General features: G+C 44.7%; 1 protein-coding gene across 4 annotated transcripts in view; it reads left to right on the top strand.

Annotated features, from left to right (window-relative positions):
• The window catches only part of CPLANE1 (ciliogenesis and planar polarity effector complex subunit 1), a 2,766,109-nt gene that overhangs the window by 2,266,042 nt on the left and 473,837 nt on the right, over positions 1-26,230 (top strand). For all 4 annotated transcript variants that reach the window (XM_078674971.1, XM_078674972.1, XM_078674970.1 and 1 more), the window contains one exon: positions 15,452-15,626. In XM_078674971.1, coding sequence (XP_078531097.1) covers positions 15,452-15,626 — 175 coding nt within the window. The remainder of the gene's footprint in view (positions 1-15,451; positions 15,627-26,230) is intronic.

The following is a 26,230-nucleotide window of genomic DNA, read 5'->3' as shown; positions in this document are numbered from 1 at the left end:
GATCTGACCATTGATGCGGGGGCGCTCCGTGGGGCTGGTGTAAAGGAGTTTGACCTTGCTAAGAAAGATTTCACCGAAGCCCATGCGCCGCAGGACATAAAACAAGAAGGGCTATTCTAGCGTGTCGAACGCCTTCGTGGCGTCCAGTAAGGCGGCAACAGCCGGTAACTGGGGGTTAACTTGGTGCAGGACCGAGAAGATGGTGCGGAGGTTATGCGATGTAGCTCTACCAGGAATACACCCTGATTGATTGGGAAGGGCGATGGTGGGCATGAGTCAGAGTAACCGGGATGGAATCAGTTTGGCAAAAATGTTGTTGTTGATGTTGATTAGGGAAAGGGGGCGATATGAATCGCGGCTATCCGCAGGTTTATCGGGCTTCAAAAGTAGAGTTATCAAGGCATCATGGAGCGAGGGCGGGAAAGAGACATTATCCAGTGAGTCATTGTACATTGCGGCAAGGTGCGGCCCCAGTATGTCGGCGTAGGTTTTATAAAACGTGGCCGGGAGGCTGTCGAGTCCGGGGGCCTTGTCCCCGTGGAGACCGCCAATGGCGGCCAGTATCTCCTCCCTGGAAAACGGTTCTAGAAACTTGCAGTGGTAGTTGTGAGAAGTTGGCCTGGTATATGATGTTCACTATTCTAGTGAACACCTTGCACCAGTCCAAACATCCCTTATGGTGATGGTTGTAAATCAACCTTATAGCCCAGCTATCCTAGAGGTAGCGTGGACAGAAGAGTCTTAGGCTAAAAGACTCTTGAGGGCGTGTAAAGCCAGCTGTTTTACCATATGTAACCCCTTGAATACCAAGTGAAAGGACACCACACAGGATATATATAAAATATATATGTATTTATTTACTAACACACTCCTCTGAACTCTTTATTAGATCAGAGGCAAAAGCACATAACAAGTTACTCTTAGAAATACTTTAAATAGCACAATTTACAGTTAGGCCCTAGGGGTGTGTAAAACCATATACTAAGTAAGTGGTATAAGAACCACGACTCGGGAAAAGGAAAGTCGTAGGGCCTAGAGAATCGCTGGGGCTACACTATCTGACCCTTAGGTTAGGAGTCGGAGGCCCACAGGCGGTTCGTGCAGTGTCAGTACACTCACGTGAGAGTGAATAGAAAGTCAATAGGAACTTAAGAAGGTAAGTAACGAATATTTAGGACACTTCGGTCTAACTAGGAAGATACAACTAACAAAACTAGACACTAGGATAGTCAATCCCTACAGGAGCGCCGAAGTACTCGCGTAACCTCACCCACGGGCTGCGGGTGCATAGGTGTCAAAGTGTGTCGGGTTTTCTCGTTGATTGCTATGGAGCCTTGGAAGAAGATGCTGCAGGCGACCAGGAGGAAGATGTTCGGGTGGGTCCAAGGGTGGATCGGAGTTGAAGAAGACCTGAAAGCAGAGGGGACAGAGTCTAGGGCACTAGCCAGTGACCGGGTGGAACCAGGAAGGAACCAGATGTCGTCGAGGAGCAATCAGGTGCTGTCTTGAAGCTTGTCGTTGCAGCCACGCGGACCAGGAGGCGTCGAGGACGACCAGGTGCTGGACAGGAGCTGTCCCACGAAGGTTCTCGCAGATGGAGGGGCCGGCTTTAAGATCGGAGCCAACAAGCCTAAGCAAAGGCAAACCACGCAGGATACACAAAAGGCTTCTGGTGCAGACCAGGAGAGTCTGAGGTACTTCACCTTTTCAGGGAAGCAAGGGCCAGTCTGGAGCAACCAGACCAGCGATGGATTTTCAAAAGGATCGTCGTCACAGGACTACTAGCCAATGGGCCAGCAACCGGACAACGCGTTGAGCAGGAACACAAGCATAAGGGCCCCACGCAGACTCGTGGAGTGTGGGGGGGCTGGTCCTTCGGTGCAGGTGGAGCTCGGTGTTGGGGTGTCTCAGTCCCCAGGGTACAGCTTCGAGGAAGCCTCAGATGCGCTGTTAGCAAGTTGAAGACTTTCCAAGTTGCCTGGTTCCACGGGTTCCGACGCCTTCCACGGGGCTCAGCTGTGCTGGAGTCGTGCAGTGGGGTCAGAGAGGTCCGGGAGTCGAGGTCTTGTCAGGCTCTGTGCTTGGGTTCCGGCGGGAACGGGGACAAAGCAAGCCGTCGAGTTGCTGGATGGTGCCTGGTTGCCCAGGGTGGTCACTCCTTCGCCACAAGGGAGATTCTTCAGTCTTCAGCTCATGTGAATGTCGAAGGGTCCAGAGTTTCGTTTCAAGTCGATATCAGGATAAATCTATAGTCTCCTGGGTCAGCTCCTACCTTTATACAACTAAAAGGGGCTAGATTACTTTCTAGGTCCCTCCTATGGGTGGGACCAGGAAGGGGGGTGGTTACACCCCCTCTCCTTTGTCCAGTTTCGCGCCAGAGCTGGGGCTGGAGTTCCCCAGCACCGGTTTGAACTGGACTATGCATAGAGCACCTAGTGTGCCCCAAGCAGTGTCTCATTCTATTCAGCCCTCCCTGTCCCAATACACAAAGTCCTGTCTGGGGTGGTGCTTGCACCTCTCCAGGCAGGAAACCTATTGTCCAAACCTCCGTGACTGGAAGGACTCCCAGCAGCAGGAGGTCAGACTTGTGTCTGTGGCAGCAGCGTCCATTTTGTGACGCTGGGGCTCTGGTTAACTTTAACCGGGATAGTCAGCAACAACATGTCTTCTCCCTCTAGAAGGGTGGAATGTTACCCCCGTCGCCAGAATTGGCGAGGGGGTAGTATTCCAAAGCGTATGACACCTTACACGACATGTTTAGATAAAGCCAAACCAAAGTTAGCATTCAACCGCGAGGATTATAATGCACTTAAGAGTATATGGTATGGCGCTATCATAGAACAGCTATAAGGACATGGTTCCGAAAGCTGCAGACAGGCTCAGCTCATGCTAGAGCACCATCTCACACATAACCAAGCACTCTGCCTCCAGGATTGTTAAGGCCTGCCATAGAAGTGACTTATAGGTTACTGTGTATCTATATATAAGGGTAGATATAGGAATACTATACCTAAGCAAGGGGTGATTACACAACCTTGCCCCAGCTGAGTGATCAGCCAGTTGTGTCAGTTTGAGTGGCCAGCCAGGGGTGGCATAATACATGCTGCAGCCCCTGGTAGGCCTTGGTTACACCTATGCCCTGAGTACCTAGGGTACACATCTTACAGGGGCTGATAAGGTGAACCAATTCCCAATTGTGGATGTACCTAGAGTACATGGTGTGAATTTAGAGAGAGTGCATCTGGGCTGTGGGTCTGATTAGCAGGCCCACAGCCACATCTAAGTCGAAAACCAGTAAAGCAAAAGCAAAAAGTGGGGGTGACCATAGGAAGCAGACCCTACTCTCCTACAACATCCATCCTGATTTTTCAATTTTATGTGTTTGATATGCATGATAAATGGTAATCGCATCGAATTCAAGATTTAATTTTATGGTAACCTTCTATTCAATTTTGTGAGGCCTTTTCTTGAGATCGTGGGCGTGGACGACGTCATAGGAGCACGGCATCGCGCGCGACTCCGACTGACGTCACTGACTCCTTATAAGGCCTACGTCGGCGTGATGACATCAGTTCCCTTTTTTCCGCGTCGTCGACGCTAACGGTTTCGAGGGATCTTCTGTTGATTGATAGTAACTTTGTTACTATTGTGAGTTTATTTGTATCTCTTTGATGTTGCAGTCTTCTGTTGTGATGTCGTCGAAGAAGACTGGTTTTAAGCCATGTGATTCCTGCGGAAAGATGATGTCCATTACAGATCTGCATGGTGACTGTATATGATGTCTGGGTTTGAATCACGACGTCCAGGGTTGTTGATCCTGTTTGAAGATGAACCTGAAGGCTCTTCGAGAACGTGAGGCAAAACTTCTTGTTGCCAAATTGAAGGGTAAGGATGCCAGGAAGAGTTCGAGGTCGAGATCGAGACACCCGAAGTCGAGGTCCCGGTCAAGGTCGGCTTCGAAGTCGACTTCGGGACATGCTTCCAGGTCATCTAAGAAGAAGCTTAAGAGAAGGAAGCATAGTTCAAGGCACCATCCCGGTAAGGAGTCGGATTCGAAAACGAAGTCGTCTTCTAGAAGGCATCGAAAGGATATGGTATCTCCTTCTCCAGTTCAGAATCTGAAAGTGGGGCCTCGCCTATGAAGTCACAGGAGCTTTCACCAGCTTCGGAGTTGAATCTGTCTCCGGATCCGTCTCAGTCGTCGGGACATGAGGAGAAAGAAGTTCCTGTTGCTCAGGGTTCGACGACTCCGGTTCACCAACCCGAGGAACAAAAGGAACAAGAGGAGCAAGAGGAGTCGACTCCAGTGCAGCCTCCTCAGGAGCAACCGGTGGGTTCTAACCCTCCTTTTCCGGGTCCAGGACAGGACCCTTCGCATTTTTTAAACGCCATGTATGGTGTTTATGCGAGAGCCATGTACCCCTCTGGAGCACCGGCTGGTCCCATGGGTCCGTTGGCATACAATTTGGGGGTTCCCCAAGCCTATGCTCCGGCGCCGTTTTTGTCGTTTATGCCAGCTCCGGCTCAACCTTGACATCTCTCGGCGCCGCTGAAGTCATCGACGCCGCTTACGGCTTCACCGGGTCCGGAACGACTTCGAGATCCAAATCGAAGTTCGACGCCGGCTCCGGCTCCATGTTAGACGCCGGCTCCAGCTCCTCGTTCGACGCGTCTCCAGCTCCACATACGACTCCGGCTCCTTCGGAGTCGATACCGGATCCGACGACGTCAGTTCGAATAGAGTGGTCGAGGCGTAGAGCACAACGCCTTTTGGAGGAGAAGAGTTATGGGGAAGCTGAAATTGAAGAAGGCGAGCTTCAAGATCAGGAAGTTTATTTTGACGATCTCAGGATGCACGTGGTCTAGAGCTGTCTCCTGATTGGGAGTTGGCCACAGTATCTGATGCTCCTTCAAAGGATGTGGATCCCTACCATGTGGTAATTAAAAAGGCTGCAGAACTGTTAAATTTGACTTTTCCATCTGTTGAGTATAAGTCAAACATTCTGACTGAAGTTCTCCATTCACCTTCATCTGTGGTTGAGCCTTTACTTCCATTTACTGAGGCTCTAACTGATCCCATCTTGGAGGTATGGAATAGACCACTTACAGCTCCTGCAGTTTCTAAGGCCGTTGCAAGGCGTTATAGAGTGGCTCCTGGCGACCCTGAATTTTTATCTACTCATCCCTTACAGGAGAGTTTGGTATTACAAGCTGCCTGCTCTAAAAAATCTGCAGGTGCTTTTCCCCAGGCGCCTGGTGATAAGGATTCTAAAAAGCAGGACCAAAATGCAAAAAAAGTGTTTTCGTCAGCCAGTATGGCCCTAAAATCCACAAATGCCACTTGTTTGCTGGGTCGATATATCCATGCTTTGATGGATATTGTAAAACAGCTGTCTCCTAAGCTTCCTGAGGAGGACAGAAAGAATTTTAATTAGGTGATTTCTGACACTCGGGCTGCTGCTCGGCAGGTCATACAAAGTGGTATAGACACAGCAGATTCAGTGGCTAGAGTCATGGGGTCTTCGATTGCCACCAGAAGAGCTGCATGTCTCAAGACTTCCGAGCTTTCTGCGGATGTTCAGGCTGCTTTAATGGATTTGCCCTTTGATGGCTCAGGCCTTTTCGGGAAGAAAGCTGATGCTGCATTGGAGAGGTTCAAGGACAGCAGAGCAACAGCCAGATCTTTAGGTTTGCAAACTAGAGGATCTGTGGGCAAAAGATATAGGGGCTTTGTAAGATCTTCTTTTCGTCCCTACAAGCAATCACAGCAACAGCAGCAGCAACAAAATCCTCTGTATAAATCTTACAGAGGAAAACAAAGGGGTCGTTCTCGAGGATGTCAGGTCTCCTCTTCCTCTTCCTCTTCCCACCCGCCTCCTACTACAGCAAAGCAGCCCTAGATCCTGTAGGGGGTCGGCTTACCTATTTTCTACGGGATTGGGAATCGGTCACGTCGGGCCTTTGGGTTCTCAATCTCGTAGAGAATAGGTTTGCTCTTCCCTTTCGGGAATTCCCTCCGAATTACCCTCCTTGCCAAGGTTTTTGCTCGGAGGACCACCTGCTACTTCTGCAGGAGGAAGTCCTGGCATTGTTGAGAAAGGGTGCGATAGAGGTGGTTCCGGAGCAAGAAAGGCGTCGGGGATGCTACTCCCGGTATTTCCTGATCCCCAAGAAGGATGGCAGACTTCGTCCAATCCTGGATCTCAGGATCTTGAACCTTATCCTGAAACAGGAGAAGTTCAAGAAGCTCACCCTTGCGCAGGTTCTTCAAGCGCTGCTGGAAGAAGACTGGATGGTGTCAATCGACTTGCAGGATGCATATTTTCACATCCCAATCCTGAAGTCTCACAGGAAGTATCTCAGTTTTACGGTGGGATCGCAGCATTACCAGTTTGTGGTCCTTCCGTTTGGTCTTACTACTGCGCCTCGAGTCTTCACCAAGGTGATGGCTGTGGTGGCAGCACATCTCAGAAGATCAGGGATTCCAGTATTCCCTTATTTGGATGATTGGCAGATCAAGGCGGAATCTCCAGAGAAAGTGCTCCATCATCTGCAAGTCACAACTCAGTTGTTGTACAGGTTGGGTTTTTCGATAAATGTACCCAAATCTCACCTGGTGCCCTCCCAGCGCAACCTGTTCATTGGTGCGGTACTGGATACAACTGTATGTCGGGCAATCCCTCCTCCACAACGGATTCGCGACATACAGGAAATTATTCCTTTATTTCACAATGGAGCGGTCGTTCCAGTCTTGAAGGTCCTTCGTCTGCTCGGTCTGATGGCTTCCTGCATTCTGCTGGTCAACCATGCACGCTGGCATATGAGGGCACTCCAGTGGTGCCTCCGCAGGCAGTGGTATCAACATATCGGAGATCTCAGGGAGTCGATCAGGATCTCCAGAGAAACAGCAGCGGATCTGTCTTAGTGGAGTGTGGAGGGCAATCTGTCTCAAGGAAAGCCTTTCCAACTACCTCCATCGGTGGCCACAGTCATAACGGATGCAGCCACTCTAGGGTGGGGTGCTCATCTGGGGGATCTGGAGATCAAGGGTCTTTGGTCTCCAGAGGAAAGGTTGCTTCACATCAACCTTCTGGAATTGCGGGCGATACGTCTGGCACTCAAGGCCTTCCTCCCTTCCCTTTCGCGGTCGGTCGGTTCAGGTCCTGACGGACAACACCACCGCGATGTGGTATGTCAACAAGCAGGGAGGAGTAGGGTCGCAGTTTCTCTGCAGAGAGGCTCTGCATCTCTGGTCCTGGGTTCAGGATCATCAGATTTGTCTGATGGCAAATCATCTGGCCGGAGTTCTGAACGTGCGTGCGGACAGTCTCAGTCGGAAGTTTTCAGCCGACCACGAGTGGAGGCTTCATCCAGAGGTAGTTCGTTACGTCTTTCGGACGTGGGGAACTCCTCGGGTAGACCTGTTTGCCACTCACGAGAATGCTCACTGCCTGTCATTCTGCAGTCTCCAGTTTCCGATGCAGGGAGCCTTGGGGGATGCATTTCAATTGAGTTGGGACCCACAACTCCTTTACGCGTTTCCTCCCATACACTTGATTCCTCGGATTCTGAGGAAGATTCGCCAAGACCGGGCCCAAGTTATTTTGTTCGCCCCGGATTGGCCAAGAAGGGTGTGGTACACAGATCGACTCCACCTCTCCTCGTGCCCGCCGCTGCAGGTTCTACACCCCCACCTCCAGACCTTACACCTTCATGCCTGGAGATTGAACGGGGCAACCTGATTTCCTTTTCTCTCCCACATGATGTGGTGGATGTCATTCTATCGGCCAGGCGTAACTCCACCGATTCAATCTATTCATACAGGTGGTCTAAATTTGTGACTTGGTGTGGGGAGCAGTCCATTGACCTTTTGAGGGCTCGTTTGTCTGCTATACTTCAATTTGCTCTTTTCCTGGCTCAGCAAGGGTTTGCTGTAGCTACAGTTAAAGGTTATCTTTCGGCTTTGTCGGCATTTCTCTGCCTGCCGGATCAGCCGTCTTTATTTAAATCTCCTGTGGTTCTAAGGTTTTTAAAGGGTCTTACAAATAAATTTCCTCCTACTCCCTTTATTGTGCCTCAATGGGACTTGAATCTTGTGCTTACATTTCTGATGGGTTCTCCTTTCGAACCTTTGCACAAGTGTCCCATGAGACTTTTATCTTTTAAGACGGTCTTCCTGGTTGCAATTACCTCGGCAAGGAAGGTAAGTGAGCTTCAAGCTCTTAGTTCAAAGACCCCGTTCTTGACCATTCATGCTCTTCAGGTTCTTAGGACCAGGGCTGCTTTTCTGCCTAAGGTGGTAACTCCCTTCCATCTAGGACAGTCCATTACCCTACCTACCTTCTATCCTCACCCTTCCAAGGAGGTGGAAAAACGTCACCGCCTGGAGCCTAAGAGAGTGGTGAGCTTTTATCTTGATAGGACAAGAGACTATCGAGTGGATGACCAGCTCTTTGTTGGATTTGCTGGCTGCAGAAAAGGAAGAGCTGTGCACAAGCGCACACTTTCAAGATGGATTATACTATGCATCAAGATCTGCTACTCCCTGGCGGGTAAGGACCCTCCTGAGGGTATAAGAAAAACGTCACCGCCTGGAGCCTAAGAGAGTGGTGAGCTTTTATCTTGATAGGACAAGAGACTATCGAGTGGATGACCAGCTCTTTGTTGGATTTGCTGGCTGCAGAAAAGGAAGAGCTGTGCACAAGCGCACACTTTCAAGATGGATTATACTATGCATCAAGATCTGCTACTCCCTGGCGGGTAAGGACCCTCCTGAGGGTATAAGAGCTCATTCCACTAGAGCAAAGTCTTCTACATCTGCTTTGTCATGGGGTGAACCTGTAGAGGACATTTGTAGAGCAGTGACTTGGGCTTCCCTCCACACTTTTGTGAAGCATTACTGCTTAGATTCCGAAGTGAGGAGGGACGGCCACTTTGCGCGTTCTGTCCTCCAGGATTTTCCGGTATAGGAGAGTGGACACCCTCCTCCGGGAGTGGGGACTGCTGTGGGACTCTATTCACAAGGTGAGGAATCCAATGGCAGATGTATCCATCAGAAGAACAAGTTATTTACCTTCGGTAACGCTTTTTCTGGTGGATACAGTATCTGCCTGTGGATTCCTCACATGCCCACCCGCCTCCCCGTTGTCCACTCTTCTATACCTGAAGTTCATGACATTATTTAAATGTATTTATATGTATTTTTATATAGTGTTTTTATATAGTGTGCGAGTGGGCAGAATGCAATTTAGACTCCTCCAGACGACTAACTTTATTATTGATTAAACATGCCGACATAGATCGAGCTCGGCTACTAAATGAGATAGATGCCCTAAATGAAGAGTTGGGAAAAATGGGGCATGAAGAGGAAATTGCAAAATTGCGCAAAGAAATGGAAATGCGTATAAAAAGAGAAAAAATCAAAGAAAGAAAAACGCAAAAATTCCAACGCGACAAAATAGACTATGAGATGGGACAGATCTTCACGTTTGCTAAGAAATACGATGCAGCCAAAAAATCGCAACAAAAACGTGGACTGCCAACTAGGAGGGCTAATTCTCATCAGAGAAAGGTGGGGGAGGAAGTCGCCACCAGCAGTTCGAATGAACAACTCACATCTAATAGTGAGGAAGAATCCGAATTAAGAAATCCCCAAGGCGAAACCAGTGGCACAAAACCATCGCCGGGGGAAGAGATGAATATTTTAGCAGCCCAGAGATTGGCATCATTAAGATCAAGAAATCCGACACAGAAAAACGCAAATGCGCAAACCACAAGCGAAAGCAAAGGCGCAAAGCAGCAAACAGGAAACCAAAATGTTCAAAAGAAAAAAACATATTGGAGAAAAAAATAAATGAAACCAATAAAACTGTGATAAACCTATCGAAAATAACATTAACAAAGGATGAGACAAAAACATTAGGTTTAGGCTTATCATATTGCCCATCTACAAACTTTGATTACCCTAGAGTCCGGACGGACATCTATAAAGGAATAAGAAAGCTCAAGTTGAAAAAAAAATTCGCAATAAAAAACAATCGAATGGTTGGTGCCAGTCAGGGGGACACACAAGTGTAGTCCACACCTCCAGAATCAAACACTGAAGCTGAGCTATTTGAGATGTGGAACCAGGAACAAACTGAGATGAACATACAAAGTGGCACTAAAGGAGCAGGACTAACAAGATTCAAACAAAAATCAACCTTTTGTCCTATCACAACTCATGATGCCATCGATACATATCATGAAATTATCACTAGTAAAATCAAAAAATTAAACAAAAAAATTGGAACAACTACACAGAAATATCGAAACCAGGACCATAAATATTTCCAACTAATGAATAAGCTAAAAAGCCACAGAGATGTCATCATAAGGAACAGTGACAAGGGAGGAAATATTGTACTTTGGGGACAGGAAGACTACAAAAAGGAAGCCATGAGTCAATTAAATGACAGGGAATGTTACATACGCTCTGATGTAAAATCACTAAAGGAAATGTATCAATTGTACTATACAAAACTCTCGGGATGGCGAAACAAAAATTTTATCAGTGAGGATGAACAGAAATATCTAACAAACAAAAATCCAGTTGTCCCCACGATGTATTTCATCCCGAAAATACATAAGGATGAAAAAAAGCCTCCGGGACGTCCAATAATAAGTGCAATGAACAGCATCTTGGAAAATACATCAGTGTATGTTGATTATTTTTTGCAGCCCTATGTCAAGGCCTTACCCTCGTACATCAGGGATACAAGTGATTTTATGAATAAAATCAAGGACTTTACATGGGATGAAGAGTATTTATTATTGGCATTAGATGTGTCCTCGCTGTATACCAGCATCTCTCATGAAGATGGAATCAAGGCTATAAAGTATTATTTGTCAACCAGAGACCCTATATTCAGACAACACAGTGAAATGATAATATCCATGACAGAATTTTGCCTATACAATAATTTTTTCATGTTTAACCATTTGTTGTATCGCCAAGTGCAGGGGGTAGCAATGGGGGCTAGCTTCTCCCCGAGCTATGCTTGCCTTCACATGGGCATGTGGGAGAAGCTAGTCCTCATGACCGAATTCACAGAAATTATGACTACCAAAATCAAGATGTGGTATAGGTTTATTGATGACCTGTTTATTGTATGGCACGGTACTGAAACAGAGGCACTGAAGTTTGTAGCACAAATTAATGTTAACAAACTTAATCTCAAATTTACAGCTGAAATCAGTGCAAACAATGTTAATTTCCTAGACACCCAAGTGTATATACAGGATAATAAATTAGAGACTACCTTGTATAGAAAAATAACATCCGGAAATTCAGTTCTCCACGCCACCAGTATGCATCCACGCCACTTAATTAATAGCATTCCCTACGGGGAAATGTTGAGAATTAAGAGGGTATGTAGCACGGCAGTCGAATTACATAAGGCACAACTGGAAAGCAAGAAAAGATTTTTAGCAAGGGGCTATTCGGAACAGGTGGTAAATCAAGCAATAGCTAGAACAGGGACATTAGTCAGAGAGGAGCTATTGGGCAACACCAATAAAAACAAAAAAGCTTTGAGCACCATTAATGAAAATATTCCATCCAAAGAAGATGTGAATGTCTTTCGCTTAATTATAGGCTATAATAGACAACACAAAGAATTGAATAATATCATTCAAGGAAGCTGGCCTATTTTGTTAAGTGATCAGGTATTAGGACCCCTGCTCCCGCAGAGGGTGTCCATTACTTATAGTAGAGCTCCTTCTATGCGAGACAATCTAGTAATATCAAATCCTGAAATTCTAGCTAATCCTATATGGTACCAAAATCTGAAAGGTTCAAAAGATGTACAACATGCAAAGCATGCACACATGGTATCAGTACATCTACATATGTAAGCCCATTCAGAATTAAACCCTACAAAATAACTAAAATGCTGTCATGTAAATCAGAATTTGTGGTTTATATTCTAACATGTCCATGTGGTAAAATATATGTTGGAAGTACTAAATTACAAGCTAACGTAAGAATACTCCAACACTTACGCGCGATAACCAATATGGATAATACCTATCCAGTGGCCAGACACTTCAAAGAAGTCCACGGATCTAACAACAAAGGTTTATCCTATTATTTGATAGATTCGGTACCCCCAAACAGACGGGGGGTGATAGGGAAAACCGACTGCGCAAACTAGAAACAAGATATATTTTACTGTTAGATGCCAAACAACCGCAGGGACTTAACAATACTGAAGAATTATACACATGTTTAGGATAGAGAATCTCTGGAGACAACAAATGTTACACATAAATAAGATCAATATGAGAATTGTCTAATCAACAGTACCTTGAAATAACTTTTTTTTTTTTAAAGTATTTATTATGTATTTAATGGTATCTATTTGTCATTTTAAATTGTATATAATATTTATTTTACCAAAGGTATTGATGGGACAATACACAAAATAGATTCCATATATATAATACAATGTGGTATGAATATCAATCTAGGTGACAGGTGGTAGAATAATGTGTAGAAAACTAATGAATTATGGAATCAGAAATATGAATATAATTGCAAGCGCTGACCGAACAAATATACAGGAATAAGAATAAATTATGAGGTAATAATGTACTGTATATAGATCGATTTTTAATTTTGTTTAACACAATGTGAATCGTAAGATTCGCACAATCGCACTTTATGGGTACATATTTTATTTTATTTTATTATTTGTATTTCTTTATATATTTTTTTTTAATCACCTCAGGATGTATATAGGCATTGGGTATTTGGTATTTTACCGATATTAAGAATTGCCAGAATTTGCACATAATGTCGTAGTTCAGTAAGACAATAATACGGTATTTTACCTACATTATTACATTGCCTTATCCCTTATGCGTTTATTTGCACAGCCAGAGTATGAATCGCATGGTACAAAATACTTTAGGGATGTAACAAAGTAATTTTCCGAGCGATAATGGAAAACTTACTTCCCTTCTGATTTGCATCAGTTGATGCTAAATTGTTTGTGCTGGGGAATAAATGTCATAGTGGTATTTGACCAAGATATAATTTTTGTGACATTTAATGTGACGTCGACATGCATTTGCACTTTATTGCTTTTTAAACAAACATATTACAATGTATAAATGGTTTAAAGTTCAAAGGACGGCAACACGTCAAACTTAAGTATGTTGTCTATTTCCATTGAGGTGTATGTCACGTGAGGGATTTAGAATTATGCACTTATCACTTTAAATATGCCTTCCATTGGTCATTTCATTGTCGAGTGAACAAGCGGGGTGAGCCGCGAAACGCGTCTTTGACTTTGGGCGATTAAAACATTTTGAAGAAGGAATCTGGGTCCGTGTCCTGTTTTGCTGCCGAACGCGCGAGTAAGGCGTACAGGCTAGACTGCTTTCAGGATCTCTGAATATATATATATATATATATATATATATATATTGAATTTTTCATACATTGTCAACACACTATGTGTGTTATTTTGGATATTATGTACTGTGTACACTGTATATGTGTATATCTACTGTCATTGGTCCGTCCGGGTGCCTCGAAGGCATGGAAAAAAGGGCGGAACTGATGTAATCACGTCGACGTAGGCCTTATAAGGAGTCAGTGACGTCAGTCGGAGTCGCGCGCGATGCCGTGCTCCTATGACGTCGTCCACGGCGCGTGCTCAAAAAAAATTCCGAACGTTGCTGACGCAGGGGGATATTCACAAGGTGAGGAATCCACAGGCAGATACTGTATCCACCAGAAAAAGCGTTACCGAAGGTAAGTAACTTGTTCTTTAGGACCTAACCTATTGTCTTAGTTTTCAAAAAGAGCAAATAAACTATTGAGCATCTATTCACTAGGTCGGTCCTAGGATGATATTTTGCTTTAAGTGCCTGTATCTAATAGTGTTGACACGGGACATGGCGCACACAAGAAAGTCACTGAATTGATGAGGACCAGAGTCCCCAACCAGACCAGTTCGCCCTCATCCCACATGCAATGTGTATTGTGCTCAGAATCAACTCTACATTGGCTCCCATTGCCGAGGAGGCCACAACACCTAAAACTGAAGATGGTTAATTTTCATTCAGGGACGAAGCAGGGGAAACCTGTTCTGGGCAGTGGAATGTCCTGGATGCCTCCCCCACATGCCAGCTACTATATGTGTCGGAGAGAAGGACTTCAGGGGCGCACCTGGAAGGCATGTATATCTGAGATGGGCACATCAGCCAGTGTACGCAAAGCAACCATCTGGTACAGACTGCACAAACATGGAGTCCAGATTGATCCTAATAGTCTCTATTCCACCTGTCAGCCACACACAGCGCTAATGGTCGCTGTGTGCCCGAGTATGTTTGTGTTTATGTGGATTTGAGTCTGTGCGCTAATACAATATACACATTGACGCACCCCACATAAACTCAGAATGAAAGTCTGATCCAACTTCACTACACATTGCAGACCAATCCTCTGTAATGCCGTCAGGCACACATCGACAATTAGTGCTGGCGCAGTCATCTGTAATAAGGCCCAAGGGATTCCAGTTTTGATGACTCAATAGATCTTTTTGATGGGGTCTGCAGGTAGGTAGCTCCCTTGTAGGTGTAAAGAACACATCCATTGGATTATAATTACACTGCCAATGCCTGCATAGCCTGTGTTGAGGGGGCAGTGACCAACCTCTACAGTTGTGAGGTTGAATTTGTGTGTACTCTCTCTCATGTCAGCAAAAAGATCTGGAGTGTACCCACTGGGCGTGCATGACTGCGGAGCTCATAATAAGGAAAACAACATGGGTTGTCCAGCAACCGTTATAGTTTAGGACAGCACAGCTTTACTAAGCCATGCTGAGGACTTTTGTACCAATAGGCCTTAGATTTTTGATGTAACTGTATACACAATATGACGTGTATGTAGAGAACTGGAAGGCAGAAGAAGGTTCACAAAATCTTAAATCCTATCTATTGTGTTTACTTGTTTTGTAATGATTAACCCTTAACTCCCAAAATGTGGTAATTAGCAAATGACATGATTTCAGCCAGGCCACGCGCGAAAAGCTGCTTGTGATTCTTTTCAGTGACTGAAAATCATTTGTTCATGTTAATAAAAATAGAGGGTCGGCCCCGATTCAAACACCCAATGCACAAAACATAAAGTTAATCCTTAATCATTTCTTCAAAATGATGGTCCCAATGTTTTTTTTTTGCAATAATTTTTTCTCGCCATCCCTCTAGATTGACAGAACTCTGTGGCTCACCCATTAGTTACTTTCTGTAGAAATTCCAATACATACTCAATTTCCTACCCATATAAATCATTTTTCTAGGTTAAATGGCCACACTTGCCCCTTGCTATTTGGTTAACAGGTGTTGCTAGGTCCTGAAGCCTAAAGAGCATGTGGTAAGCAAATGTGTTTGTTTTATGCAGAGCGAGTGATGCCAAGGCTAATTCTGCTAGACTTACTAAGAAACTGGAGAGTAAGAGGCAAGAGATCCGGGAATGGATGAAGATAAAACAAAAGGAAAGATTGGCAGAGCACAGGAAAAAGCGAGGAGAACTGCGGGAGCGGGAGCATGACCCTTTTAAGCCTCAAAAAGATTTGGTATGGTTATAACTGATATATGCTGTCCTGTGCACTTTTTCATTGTAAGGGTGGGGGGAGGGGTATGGGAATTCATATTGAAAATAATGGGGAGAATACATTTGGTGAAAATATTATGCAGTACCTCCTGTTTTTTAATGTCTGTTCCTCTAAAAATGTATTTAACTTAGGAGTGAAATAAACTTTAAATTTTTGCTTTTTGGAATAGCACTATGTCGGGTGTGGGCTTCGGCGGGCCGGAATAACAAGCGGGAGGCCAGATATAATGCGCTATAGTTAGTTGGTTTTATGTTGCCAAAGTACAGGAGGGGAGATATAGTCTCTGGGATGGGACCACTGGGATCTTTGATTGTATCCGGAGGGAAAAAGAGATGTCCTGTGGGTTGCTTCCCGCTGCTGGGCTGAGGTCGTCCGGGCGATGGGATCACTCGCTCTCGGCGTAGTCGTCAGGTCCTGTATGACACACCGGTGAGCCTCGGAGGTTTGGGACGAGAGGAAAATACAGAGCCGTTAGTCTTCTACTCTCCTGACGTAACGTTACTACCACCGACACCGGGATGTGGGGGTACGGAAGAGGCAAAAGTGAGGGAGGGGTGGACAGGGAAGGTGGAAGCGACCGACAATACAGGGGGGAGAAAAAAGGGTGAATAGTGTGCTCAAGGGGTGGAAGGGACCTACGTTTATATATACAGTGCTACAGTGCTCAGGGTTGTGCCGCTTTCTACAATATTTACAACTATCTGTACAAGGGACACACGGAGAAGGATGAGGTGTACTCACGTGGCCCACCGCAACTCCCTGGTGAGTTGCGGCCGCTCTCCAGCCACCTCCTGAGGACTCCACCAGTCCTCAGACCACACGTCGCCGTCGCCGTCCTCCTCCGCTGCTTCGACTCGACTCCCCGACTCCTCGCTCCTCGCTCTCAGCTCCGGTTCCTTCCTTACTGCCTCCTGCCACGAGTCCGCTGGTTGGAACCCCCTTCCTTGTGGACTGTCGGCTTTTCTACCTTCCGGGTCGGTGCTGGGGGTGGAGCTTCCGGGGTCATGGAGAACTGCATCCGGTATCCCGTATTCCGTTTTCGGTTCTTGGCGTACCTGCAGGGGAAGAGAGAGAGAAGAACTCCTGGGGAAAGGGAACAAGGCGCAATCTGGGTTAGACAAGTCGGCCCCCGCGCGAGGATGCTTCCCCGCTAAGGTAGGGGCCTCGACCTTTCCACACACTATAAAGAACTATCCCAATGATCTTTGCATTAGTAGTAGTCTTTTATGTGGTGTGTTTGTGCCTAACACTTGCGATGAGTCTTTATTAAAAAATATGTTTTATTGATAAATCATCCCTTTTTGAAGCAATATCTTATACAAAATGCAGCTGGCTAAACCTGCTGTTCCTCTTGGATCACATTTAAGAAGCGCTAATCAGGCCACTGTCTGCTGCAGGTACAGGTGTACATTTCCATAAATCTTTGTATACAAACATCTTTGGGGTCAGTTATTTATTGATGGAATCATAGGGAATAATATTTTTGTAGATTTTTACATACCAAATTTCTCTTGGGTCAGAAGAAGCTGCTCTGTTTTGATATATAATAGTTCATCAACAACCAATAAACCCTGTCCTTTGGGCGTAAGTAATGTCAGTATATCTTGCAACAGGTCAGTCTCATATTCATAATCTCTGTTACGCTCCCCTATCCACTATCATTTCTTCGGGGGTATTTACTGCGATACGTCCGATATCTTTAGAGAGTTAAAAAAGAGACATATTGGCCAACAACTCTCGACAGTCGCATAGAACAACAACCTTGGATGCCTGAAACCTTAATCTATACAGTGCATCCACCACATGAAATTAAAAGCAGACGGATTTCTGCAAAAAATGTGTAGAGAACAGAATGATACCTCACGGGAACACCAACCTCGGGGTAACTGGCAGATACTCACCAGACTGGGCCCCTTTTCTCATCACTGGTCGTCATTCAGTTCAAAAAGAAGGAAAAAAGTGTGTCCAAACAGAAAAACCAAAAAGTGAAGAAGAGCGTGGTAGCAGAACCTATAACTCTGCTCGTGTCAAACAGATGTGATTAAAATCAACAGGCACACCTCTACGCAATTTTATTCCTAAATATTAGGCGTGAGCTGTTGAATTAAAAAGGCTGGTAGCCACCATCGCATACCATTACCTATCGCCTGATATATAATAGAACAGTCATGGCAGCTATCAATCAAAAGAAGCCGTCCAGCTACAATGATTTTCTAACACAATTTGATTTCTATTTGGCCTTTCTGTACACTGCACAACTTTGATATCACATGTCTCAACACTATTCTTTTCAATTGCTTGCTGACATTTGCTTATTTCTGTTTCCACCAGCTGTCACCTTAGAATTTTTACTTATGTGTAACAAAAATATATAGTGCTTTTTGTTTGACCTGTGGTGATTGCACCATAAATCAGTTCATCTTTAAAAACATCTTTCTCAGTTTCTTTTGCAGGCTTACAACTTTTTATGTCAAACGCTTGTGGATGAATTTTATTACATCTTCCAATAAGTCTAAGGGTCGCTGATCAGTTAACTCTGGCATATTGGCAATATAAGCAAAAGAGAGCTGTGATATTTTAGTAGATTACCTTTTTGATCCTTTTCATATCATTATGAGCCCTGTCAGTACACGGTAGTTTCCCCTTTTCTGCTGAGGCTGGACGCAACACGCTTGTATTTTGGATAACTATCCTCCAAAACTTTATATGCCGGTTTCAGCTAACAACTACAGGAATAGCTCACATGTCTAATGTTTCTGGTGACAATAAATATATAATAAGATGTCATAAAGATTGAAACTGCCCTGAACTGCAATAGGATGACCCATTTAGCCAGCCTTTTTTCCTCCTGTTTTTATTAAATATCCCTGAAACTTAAAATTACTCTCAGATGCCTTCTTCCACAAGCGCCTTCTACTGCCCCAAGTGCTTCTCCACAAGGATGAGAAGCACAGAACTAGCTATTTTGGGGGGGTTTTCAGCTCTTTTTCAATGATAGAGTTTTTGTACATACAGTGGATTTCCTTTAAGGAAAAAACACTAAATCTAGAAATAATTTGTCAAAGGTTTCCTCAAGCATGACATTTAAGTGCATGGCTGGATCGTCTCATTTGAAGTAGATCTAGTTTTTGCCCTAGCCACACTACTTTGTCTGATTTCTAAAAACCTACCTTTTTAGGTCGAGGACTGCGTCGCACTGCATAGCAGTGTGGGCGGAGCTCCGAGATTTAATGTTTTAAGGTTAGGGGGCTTGAACCCGCCCCTCTTCTCCATTGGCTGGCCTCGTAAATGCTGGCCAGCCATTGGAGGAGAGGGGCATCACTCCCTTTAAGCCCCGTCTTTTTCGGATTCGGGGGGGTGTTTTTTGCGTTCTTTCTCACCGTGACGTCATCCGTCACTCAACAAAACACACGCCCCCGATTCCGAAAATGTTGGAGCTTTGCGGCAGCCATTTCTGCCCGACCGCGTCCGGCCCTTGCATCCATCCGCTTGTTAATTATACTATTTGTTTTTTAAACCGGTTCTCTGCCAGTATTATAGCATTTCTGATAAAAGCAGTTGAATTGTGCTGCTGCATCCGAAGAAGGTGCAAAAATTCCAATGTTTACGTCATGCAGTACGGCTCTAAAACACTATTTTGCACCAAAGATGTTAAACCTTAAACCAGGACATCTTCGACACCGCACACACCATGCATGTTGAGTGTAAGTGTAAAGGACGCTTTGCCAGCTGTAATCTGAGCGTGATTCACCGCTATCTGCCTGCAGACCCGTGCCGGCGTCACTCCTCTATCTCCATTCTGCCCGAGCCCTCCCACAGGAGCTGGAACTTAAAGGCTGAGGTCTGCATTCCTAGTTGACACTCGAAGATAAGTGAGCAGCAGAGCAGCGGTGAAGGCAGAGCCGTGGGAGTCGGTACCAGGCTGCAGCCTGTCAAGCACGTGCATTCCACAACAGTGATGCGCGAGGGTAGGTACAAGGAGGCTCTCCTAGTAAAACACGGGACACAGAGTCTTAAATAAATGGAACAGCCTGAAAACAAATGATACAATAGCTTTTGAATCTGTGATAGCAATGTCTTTGATAAACAATGACAATTTTAACAAGTTTAGTCACTGAGATTTTGTGAGTTCGGAAAGGAGGTCAGTTTAAAGTTAGTCAGGAAGTTTTTTTTTTAAATCAACAATCCACATGCAACAGTTTTCCTAAAATACATTTAGGAAACCGAGTTTCAATCCGGTGTTGGACAACTTCTCATTTAAAAACATACTAATTTAAATGTACTTCACACTGTGGGCTAGATGATAACTGTACAGGAAGCATTCTTGAGACATGCTACTTAATCTATCTTGCATATTTGCGCACATCAACGAATATTTATTTGTGCACGTTGCTCTAATAGCACATCATCCAGGATGTGCACGAATTCAATAGTTTTTCACACAAGTGCAAGAACAAATAATGCCAAAGCTTGTTGCTCGTGGCCATTGTCATCGTTCAACGTTGAAAGACTATATATATTTTAGCTGCACTTGGAAAAATGAATTGATATGTTAGAAACCTTAGTTCTTTATTTTTAATTTTTTTATTTAATGCGATTTTATATAGCGCAAACTTTACCCGAAGGTGTCAGAGCGCTTTACATAAGAACCAGTTGCAAAACATAAGGATTTAGGATTACATGCGTTACGTAAAAGATACAAACAGAAAAAAATGCAAATGTACAAGATGTAAAGTCACACAAGGAAGAGATACAAACAGAAAGAAAAATTGCAAATGTACAAGTAGTAAAGTCACTCAAGGGCGAGATAAGAATGAATATACTCTAAGAGTCAAATAGGAATGGTAGAGAGTACAAAGGTCTACTGCATATACTAGTGATTAGAGTTATCTCTATATACATATATATACACATAGTAGATTTTCTCAGGTCAAGACCCAAAACAAGCATTTACAATGCAATGGTCTCGGCATTATTAAAGGTAGAGCTATTGGCATTGCTCTTGACATTTTATTTCATTTAAAACATTTTTAAAAACATAAATAAATGGTATTGTCATTTACAATGGCAATAGGTGAGCATTAGAGAGTAGTAGAGCGTATTCGCGAACACAGAGACACACACACACACACACACACACACACATACAGAGCCGCGCACACACACACAGACAGAGCCACGCACACACACACAGACAGAGCGGTCTGTGTGTGTGTGTGCGAGGCTCTGTCTGTGTGTGTGTGTGTGGCTCTGTGTCCGGGAATACTCTCTACTACTGTCTAATGCTCACCTATTGCCATTGTAAATGACAATACCATTTATTTATGTTTTTTAAAAAAAGAAAATGGAAAGAAAGAATGTCATTAGCAATGCTAATAGCTCCATAGTCTCCATTGATCCAACATAGGTTAGTCAGACTTACTATCCTTTCCCATACAGAGAGAAAGAAGGGTAGGAGACTCGACTAAAGATTGTGTTTCAAATATCGCTGCCCGGTCCTTTGCACAGAAAGAATTATAATAAGTTATGTGATGCTGCTGACATTATGTGTGGTCAAATTGTCTGGAGGATAGAGCTCCATATAACAGCATGCAATTGCATTCTCATGACTTCACTTTGTGTGGCGCTGCCACATAACTCGCAGTCGAAAATGTGTAGTGCTGTATCTTTCAGGTTTCCAGAAAGTGCAGGCAGATAGCTTCTATGCTTCCTCTTTGGAAATGTGCAAGTAATTGCCATGTGTTTGGGGGTGAATCCCAACAACGGACTCCTAGGCAGCTACTCATCCTCAGGCATCGGGAATATGTAGACATTTGTATCTTCGAATACCTGAATGTCTTCAATTCTTCAAAGAAGTACAGTGGGAGATTGAGTTTCATTCCCTGATTTTCATGTGTCCTTCATGGTCTGACATTGCTTGGATGGGCTGTCAATCCAACACATAGCTTTTCCTGGATGATCACACTGTTCCATTTGTGTTTTGGTGGTGAGACGAAAGTGATCCTTTTGTTATACTGCCGATGTTGCATGATTTGTAGGTTGGAATTAAGTGTTTGGTAGATGTACTTTCATGAAGCAGTGTCATGAACACTGTCACAAGGCCCATGTTTCCTTCCTCTATTTTATAATACGCTGGCTTGCAAACTCTTTTATATCTTTATATTAGTGAGTGTAACGTTTTAGTCGTACTGTTTATTTTATGGTCGCTGCCATGTTAAAATTGACACGTTCAGCATAGGCTTGGATAACATGTGAACTGAAACAATGCTTTCATCATCATATCTATTCTATATTATTCTAAATTAGGGTCACCAAAGTTATAAACATGAGATACAAATCAGTGATGGAGTGCTCTAGAAACCTCTGTATTTTGCTACAGTTTAGAGTGGAATTATCTGGCCAAAGGGTTCGCCGGTTTGCTGCAAACTAGTTCCAATTAGCGGTTGCTCTGGGGCAGTGCAGAGAAGTGGCCTTCAGCCTGGCATTGCTTATCATTTCTGACAAGAGCTGTGATAGAGAATAGCTAAACAGCTATTTCTTGCTGAGAAATGGATGTTGTGCCATCCATCTTAAGAAACTCGATTTAAAGGCTTGCTATTTTCAGCTTCTGTTAAATTTGAGCATAGAGCTTAGAAGTAATGATAGGCTGTTAGTATGATAGGAATGTACTTACCATTTTTACTGTTCCTATTGAATTCTCTGGGTATGTCTTGCATTGTTGTATATATTTTTCCATTCAATGTAGTTTCCATTCATATTTTATGCACTAGATTTGGGTTTTAGGAAATAAGCATTTTAAAGTTTGACCTGTGTAGCTCAGTGCTTTTTGAGTCGGTTATTCATTAATGAAAGAGGGTTGGCGTTCTGCTGTGTCCCTTAACTCATCTAATGGGAATAGTCCTGACCAGAAAATACTATTCACACAATATTGGTTCGTAGGTTGTGTATCAATCGTAGTTTAACTGTACTTCTAATGCATGTTGGTACTTTGAAATAAGTCCTTCCACCACAGGGTTAGAAATCTGAACCCAGCATCTGTAGCAAGTAAGATGCTCCCAGGGGGGCAATATTCAAGATAACTATCAAGTGGCCACCTGGAAAAGCTCTGGGCACCTCCCTAGGGAGGAGTTGGACAGGGGGGTTAACACTCCCCTGTCCTTTGTTTAGTTTTGTTGCCAAAGCGGGAGCCAAGGACTCCTGAACTGGGCAAAACTGGTTTATGCAAGGAGGGCAGCAAATGTGCCCTCCAATGCAGTCTGGTGGCACTTGGAAGCACCCTTACCCTACCTAATTCTAAAGGAGAGGTGGACACACATCTCCTTCGCAGGATATCCTTTGTTCAGCTTCCCTTGCCCGAGTGAGACTCATCAGCAGGGGGGGCAGAAGTGAACAGTGTCTGGGGTCGGCAGCGGTGCGGGTTGGCAGGCAGACCCTGTAAGTCCACACAAGTAGGTATTGGGGGGTACTCGAAGGAGCCCCCCCCCCAGTACATTTTAACTCTGGAATCGGTGTAGGTGCATGATTCCAAAATTATTTATACCAAACATGACCATGTTTGAGGTAGCCATTATGTAGCTGGATATCTCGACTTGTCAGCATCCACTACATACCTTAAAATGGCTGCCCTACACTTACAAACCCCAGAGAATTGAGTCTGGGGTTTGTAGGGCTGGCCCTGATCGTGCAAGAGTACCATGACACTTAGAACCATGCAACCTGCCCATTGTACTGAAGGTCATACCTTAGGGGTGACTTATAGGTTTAATTTGCAGTGACTGGGATACAAGGTAAGCCCTATATCCAAAGTGGGAGGTGCATGCACCATTTCATGCAGACTGCGATGGCAGCTCTGCAGACACAGTTTGCATGGGCTCCCATGGTTAGCACAATACATGCAGCAGCCCATGGGTACCTTAGTACTATAGACTTACAGTAGTACACCAGTATGCCAACTGTGGGGTGTACCTAATACTTACCAGGAAATTTAGAGGAGATAGCACTGCCACTGGGGTCCTGGTTAGCAGGATGCCAGTGAACTACAATAACAAGCATTGGCATAGCCAATAGGTCTCCCTTTATGGACCTTATAATTATTTAGTTATGCATGCAGCATTTAAATGTCCACCGTCTTTGTTTCTGACCGCCCAGGGGGAAAGCAGAGGCATTCGACCTCAGTAGTCAGACACAATGCCAATCTTGTTAAGAGCTCACGCAGCCCGTGAAAAGCGATCGCCTAAACGAAAATTAATTCAGTGTCAACAATTTGAACCGCAAGTGTGCATGCATTTGGAATTTGGATCATTCTAGAGTGATCAACATGCAAAAATACTCATTGACTTCCGTGATGAATGGGAACTGGTCCGTTTGGGTCACATCATTGAGCTTCACGGGGGAAGGGTCTGTGTACTTTCCTGTATCTACAAACAACTTGGATGTTGGGACACAAACCTGCTAGGGAGACACCCCCAGACCCTGAAATAATGCTAAAATAACCCAGAGGGATCCAGTGCTAAAATATTGCTGGATTCACAAAGATGTTGGCGCTTTAAAGGTCATCTTCAAGGCGCAGCACCCGCTGCTGACATCTGATGTGACCTGCAGGCCAGCGTGGCTCCCCCAGAGATGCATGAATGTAAGATGCTGGACTGAGTAAAAATAACCGATTGTTTACAGTGCTTAGAAGACGGCTGTATTAAGCACTATGCAAAGAGCAAGCACGCTCATTCCACGTGGCATACACTACAGGCGCTAGACTGTTGGGAGTTGCCGTTAGGCTGCTGGGGCAACTGTAGAGCTGTGGACGGCTGTGGAGATGGCTCCTGGGCAGCAAAGCGATCGTCGCTCCTTGATTGTTGGACTCTGGTGCATCCAGCATTTGTGCCATTGTCGGGGCCAGAGTGTGCAGACTGGCATTGTAAAAAGCCTTGCGGCTTGTCCGTTCCCCTGGGAGACAACTGGGAGGCAGGCTTTTTTTGCTGAGAACAGAGGGAGGGGGGAGGGATCTTGAGACCCTGCAGCAGGGTTTCCATGTCTTGCGGAAGGATGTCCAGCTTGTTTAAGATCGGAGAACACAGACAGGTGCTCCACTGACTTGTTGGAGGGTCAGCCAGTTCAGCTGCTGATTGTGTCTGTATGATTGCTGTAGTTGTCGTAAAAGCTAGAGCTGGATGGAGTCCCTCCTGTCGAGGTGCTGAGATTGGAGGCTCTGACTGCTCTAAACTGCGATCACGCGCCATGAGGTGGAAATGTACGGCGCTAGGTCGGCTCGAGGTTCTGTTTGCTGTGCAGTCTGGAGTTGGTGCCATAGGGGTGTTCCCTATGCTATGCCAACATTGAAAGCATTTTTGAAAGCATACATTGTGAGAAACGGAATCAACGTCAGGAAAGGGGAAAGAAGAAGAGAAGAAGCGAAAAGATGCGTGCAAAATAAATACTGGGACGCGGAACTATGAATAAACCTTAGTCATCAAAGAAAGAAAACTCACGGACAAAGAAAGTATGGAAAACAGGTCAAGAAACAAGCAAGGGGACACAGATTGAGAACAGGCAGTGTAAAGAGAAGGAAAAAAACAAAACTACAGGAGACGAAAGAAGGAGAGAAGAATGCGACAGAGGAGGAGTAGTAGAGAATCAAATAATTAAAGAGAGAAAGGGACGAATACAAGGGAATTAAAGAGCAAAAAAACACGACGGGTGGAAAGCAAACAAGACCCGCGGCTGCGCTCTGTGGTGGGGAAGACGAGCAAGACAGAGAGGCGGAGCGAGGCGCGCGCACTTGGGAGAGCGAGAGGAAAGCCAGATGGCGCCTCTGCTTGTGCCTGTGCGCGTAACCGCACGCAGTATGCAGCACAAAAAGCTGTGGTAGGCTTTTTAAAGCTCACTCACTAAATGTCTCGCCATCTCAGTGCTTGCGCTGGCTCAGGGGAGACCTAAAAACCACACCAACACCAGGCAAAAAGTGGAAGTGTCAATGGCAGACATATCCTACTTTCCTTCAGTGTTACACTTAAATCTTTTATAGTTCACAAAGTAAAAACATTTGAAGCAACCCAAATACTGACCATTTGTCAAAAGTATCTACTATGGACATTTTGTGTATAAGCCTTTTAATTTCTCTCCTAAAATGCGAACTTCTGATTCATTTTAACTCCTCCCAGCTTCCATATTGTTGTGGCCCAAGATACTGCTTTCTTACAGAATTTTCTTTCTAGTATAGCAATGCACACATAGTTGCCCAACTATACCAAAACTTTGCCCAAACTATAAGTGAGGCATATAGGTTCTGTCAGTGCCTGTTTTTATTTGTCAGATGCACTTTGTTGCCAAGTCTCTGGAACCACCTCAAAGGTAAATGGTAACAAAGATATCCTATCAATCCTTCCAGTGTGCTACTTTCACCAATGCTTTCTATGGCTCCTTATGTGCTGCACAAAAGTTTGTGATAGTCCGTCTTTCTATCCGGAAACCTAAGCAGACTTCTACTGCCCAATTGTTTACAACACTCCCTAATATTACTCTGCGGTTCCTGATCTATTTTTTTTAGCACTGGAATTAACTCTTATAAG

This window comes from Lissotriton helveticus, chromosome 2_1, assembly GCF_964261635.1.
Source record: "Lissotriton helveticus chromosome 2_1, aLisHel1.1, whole genome shotgun sequence".
Classification (NCBI taxonomy): domain Eukaryota; kingdom Metazoa; phylum Chordata; class Amphibia; order Caudata; family Salamandridae; genus Lissotriton; species Lissotriton helveticus.
The sequence above is the reverse complement of the archived record's forward strand: the minus strand, read 5'-3'. Positions and strand labels throughout refer to the sequence as shown.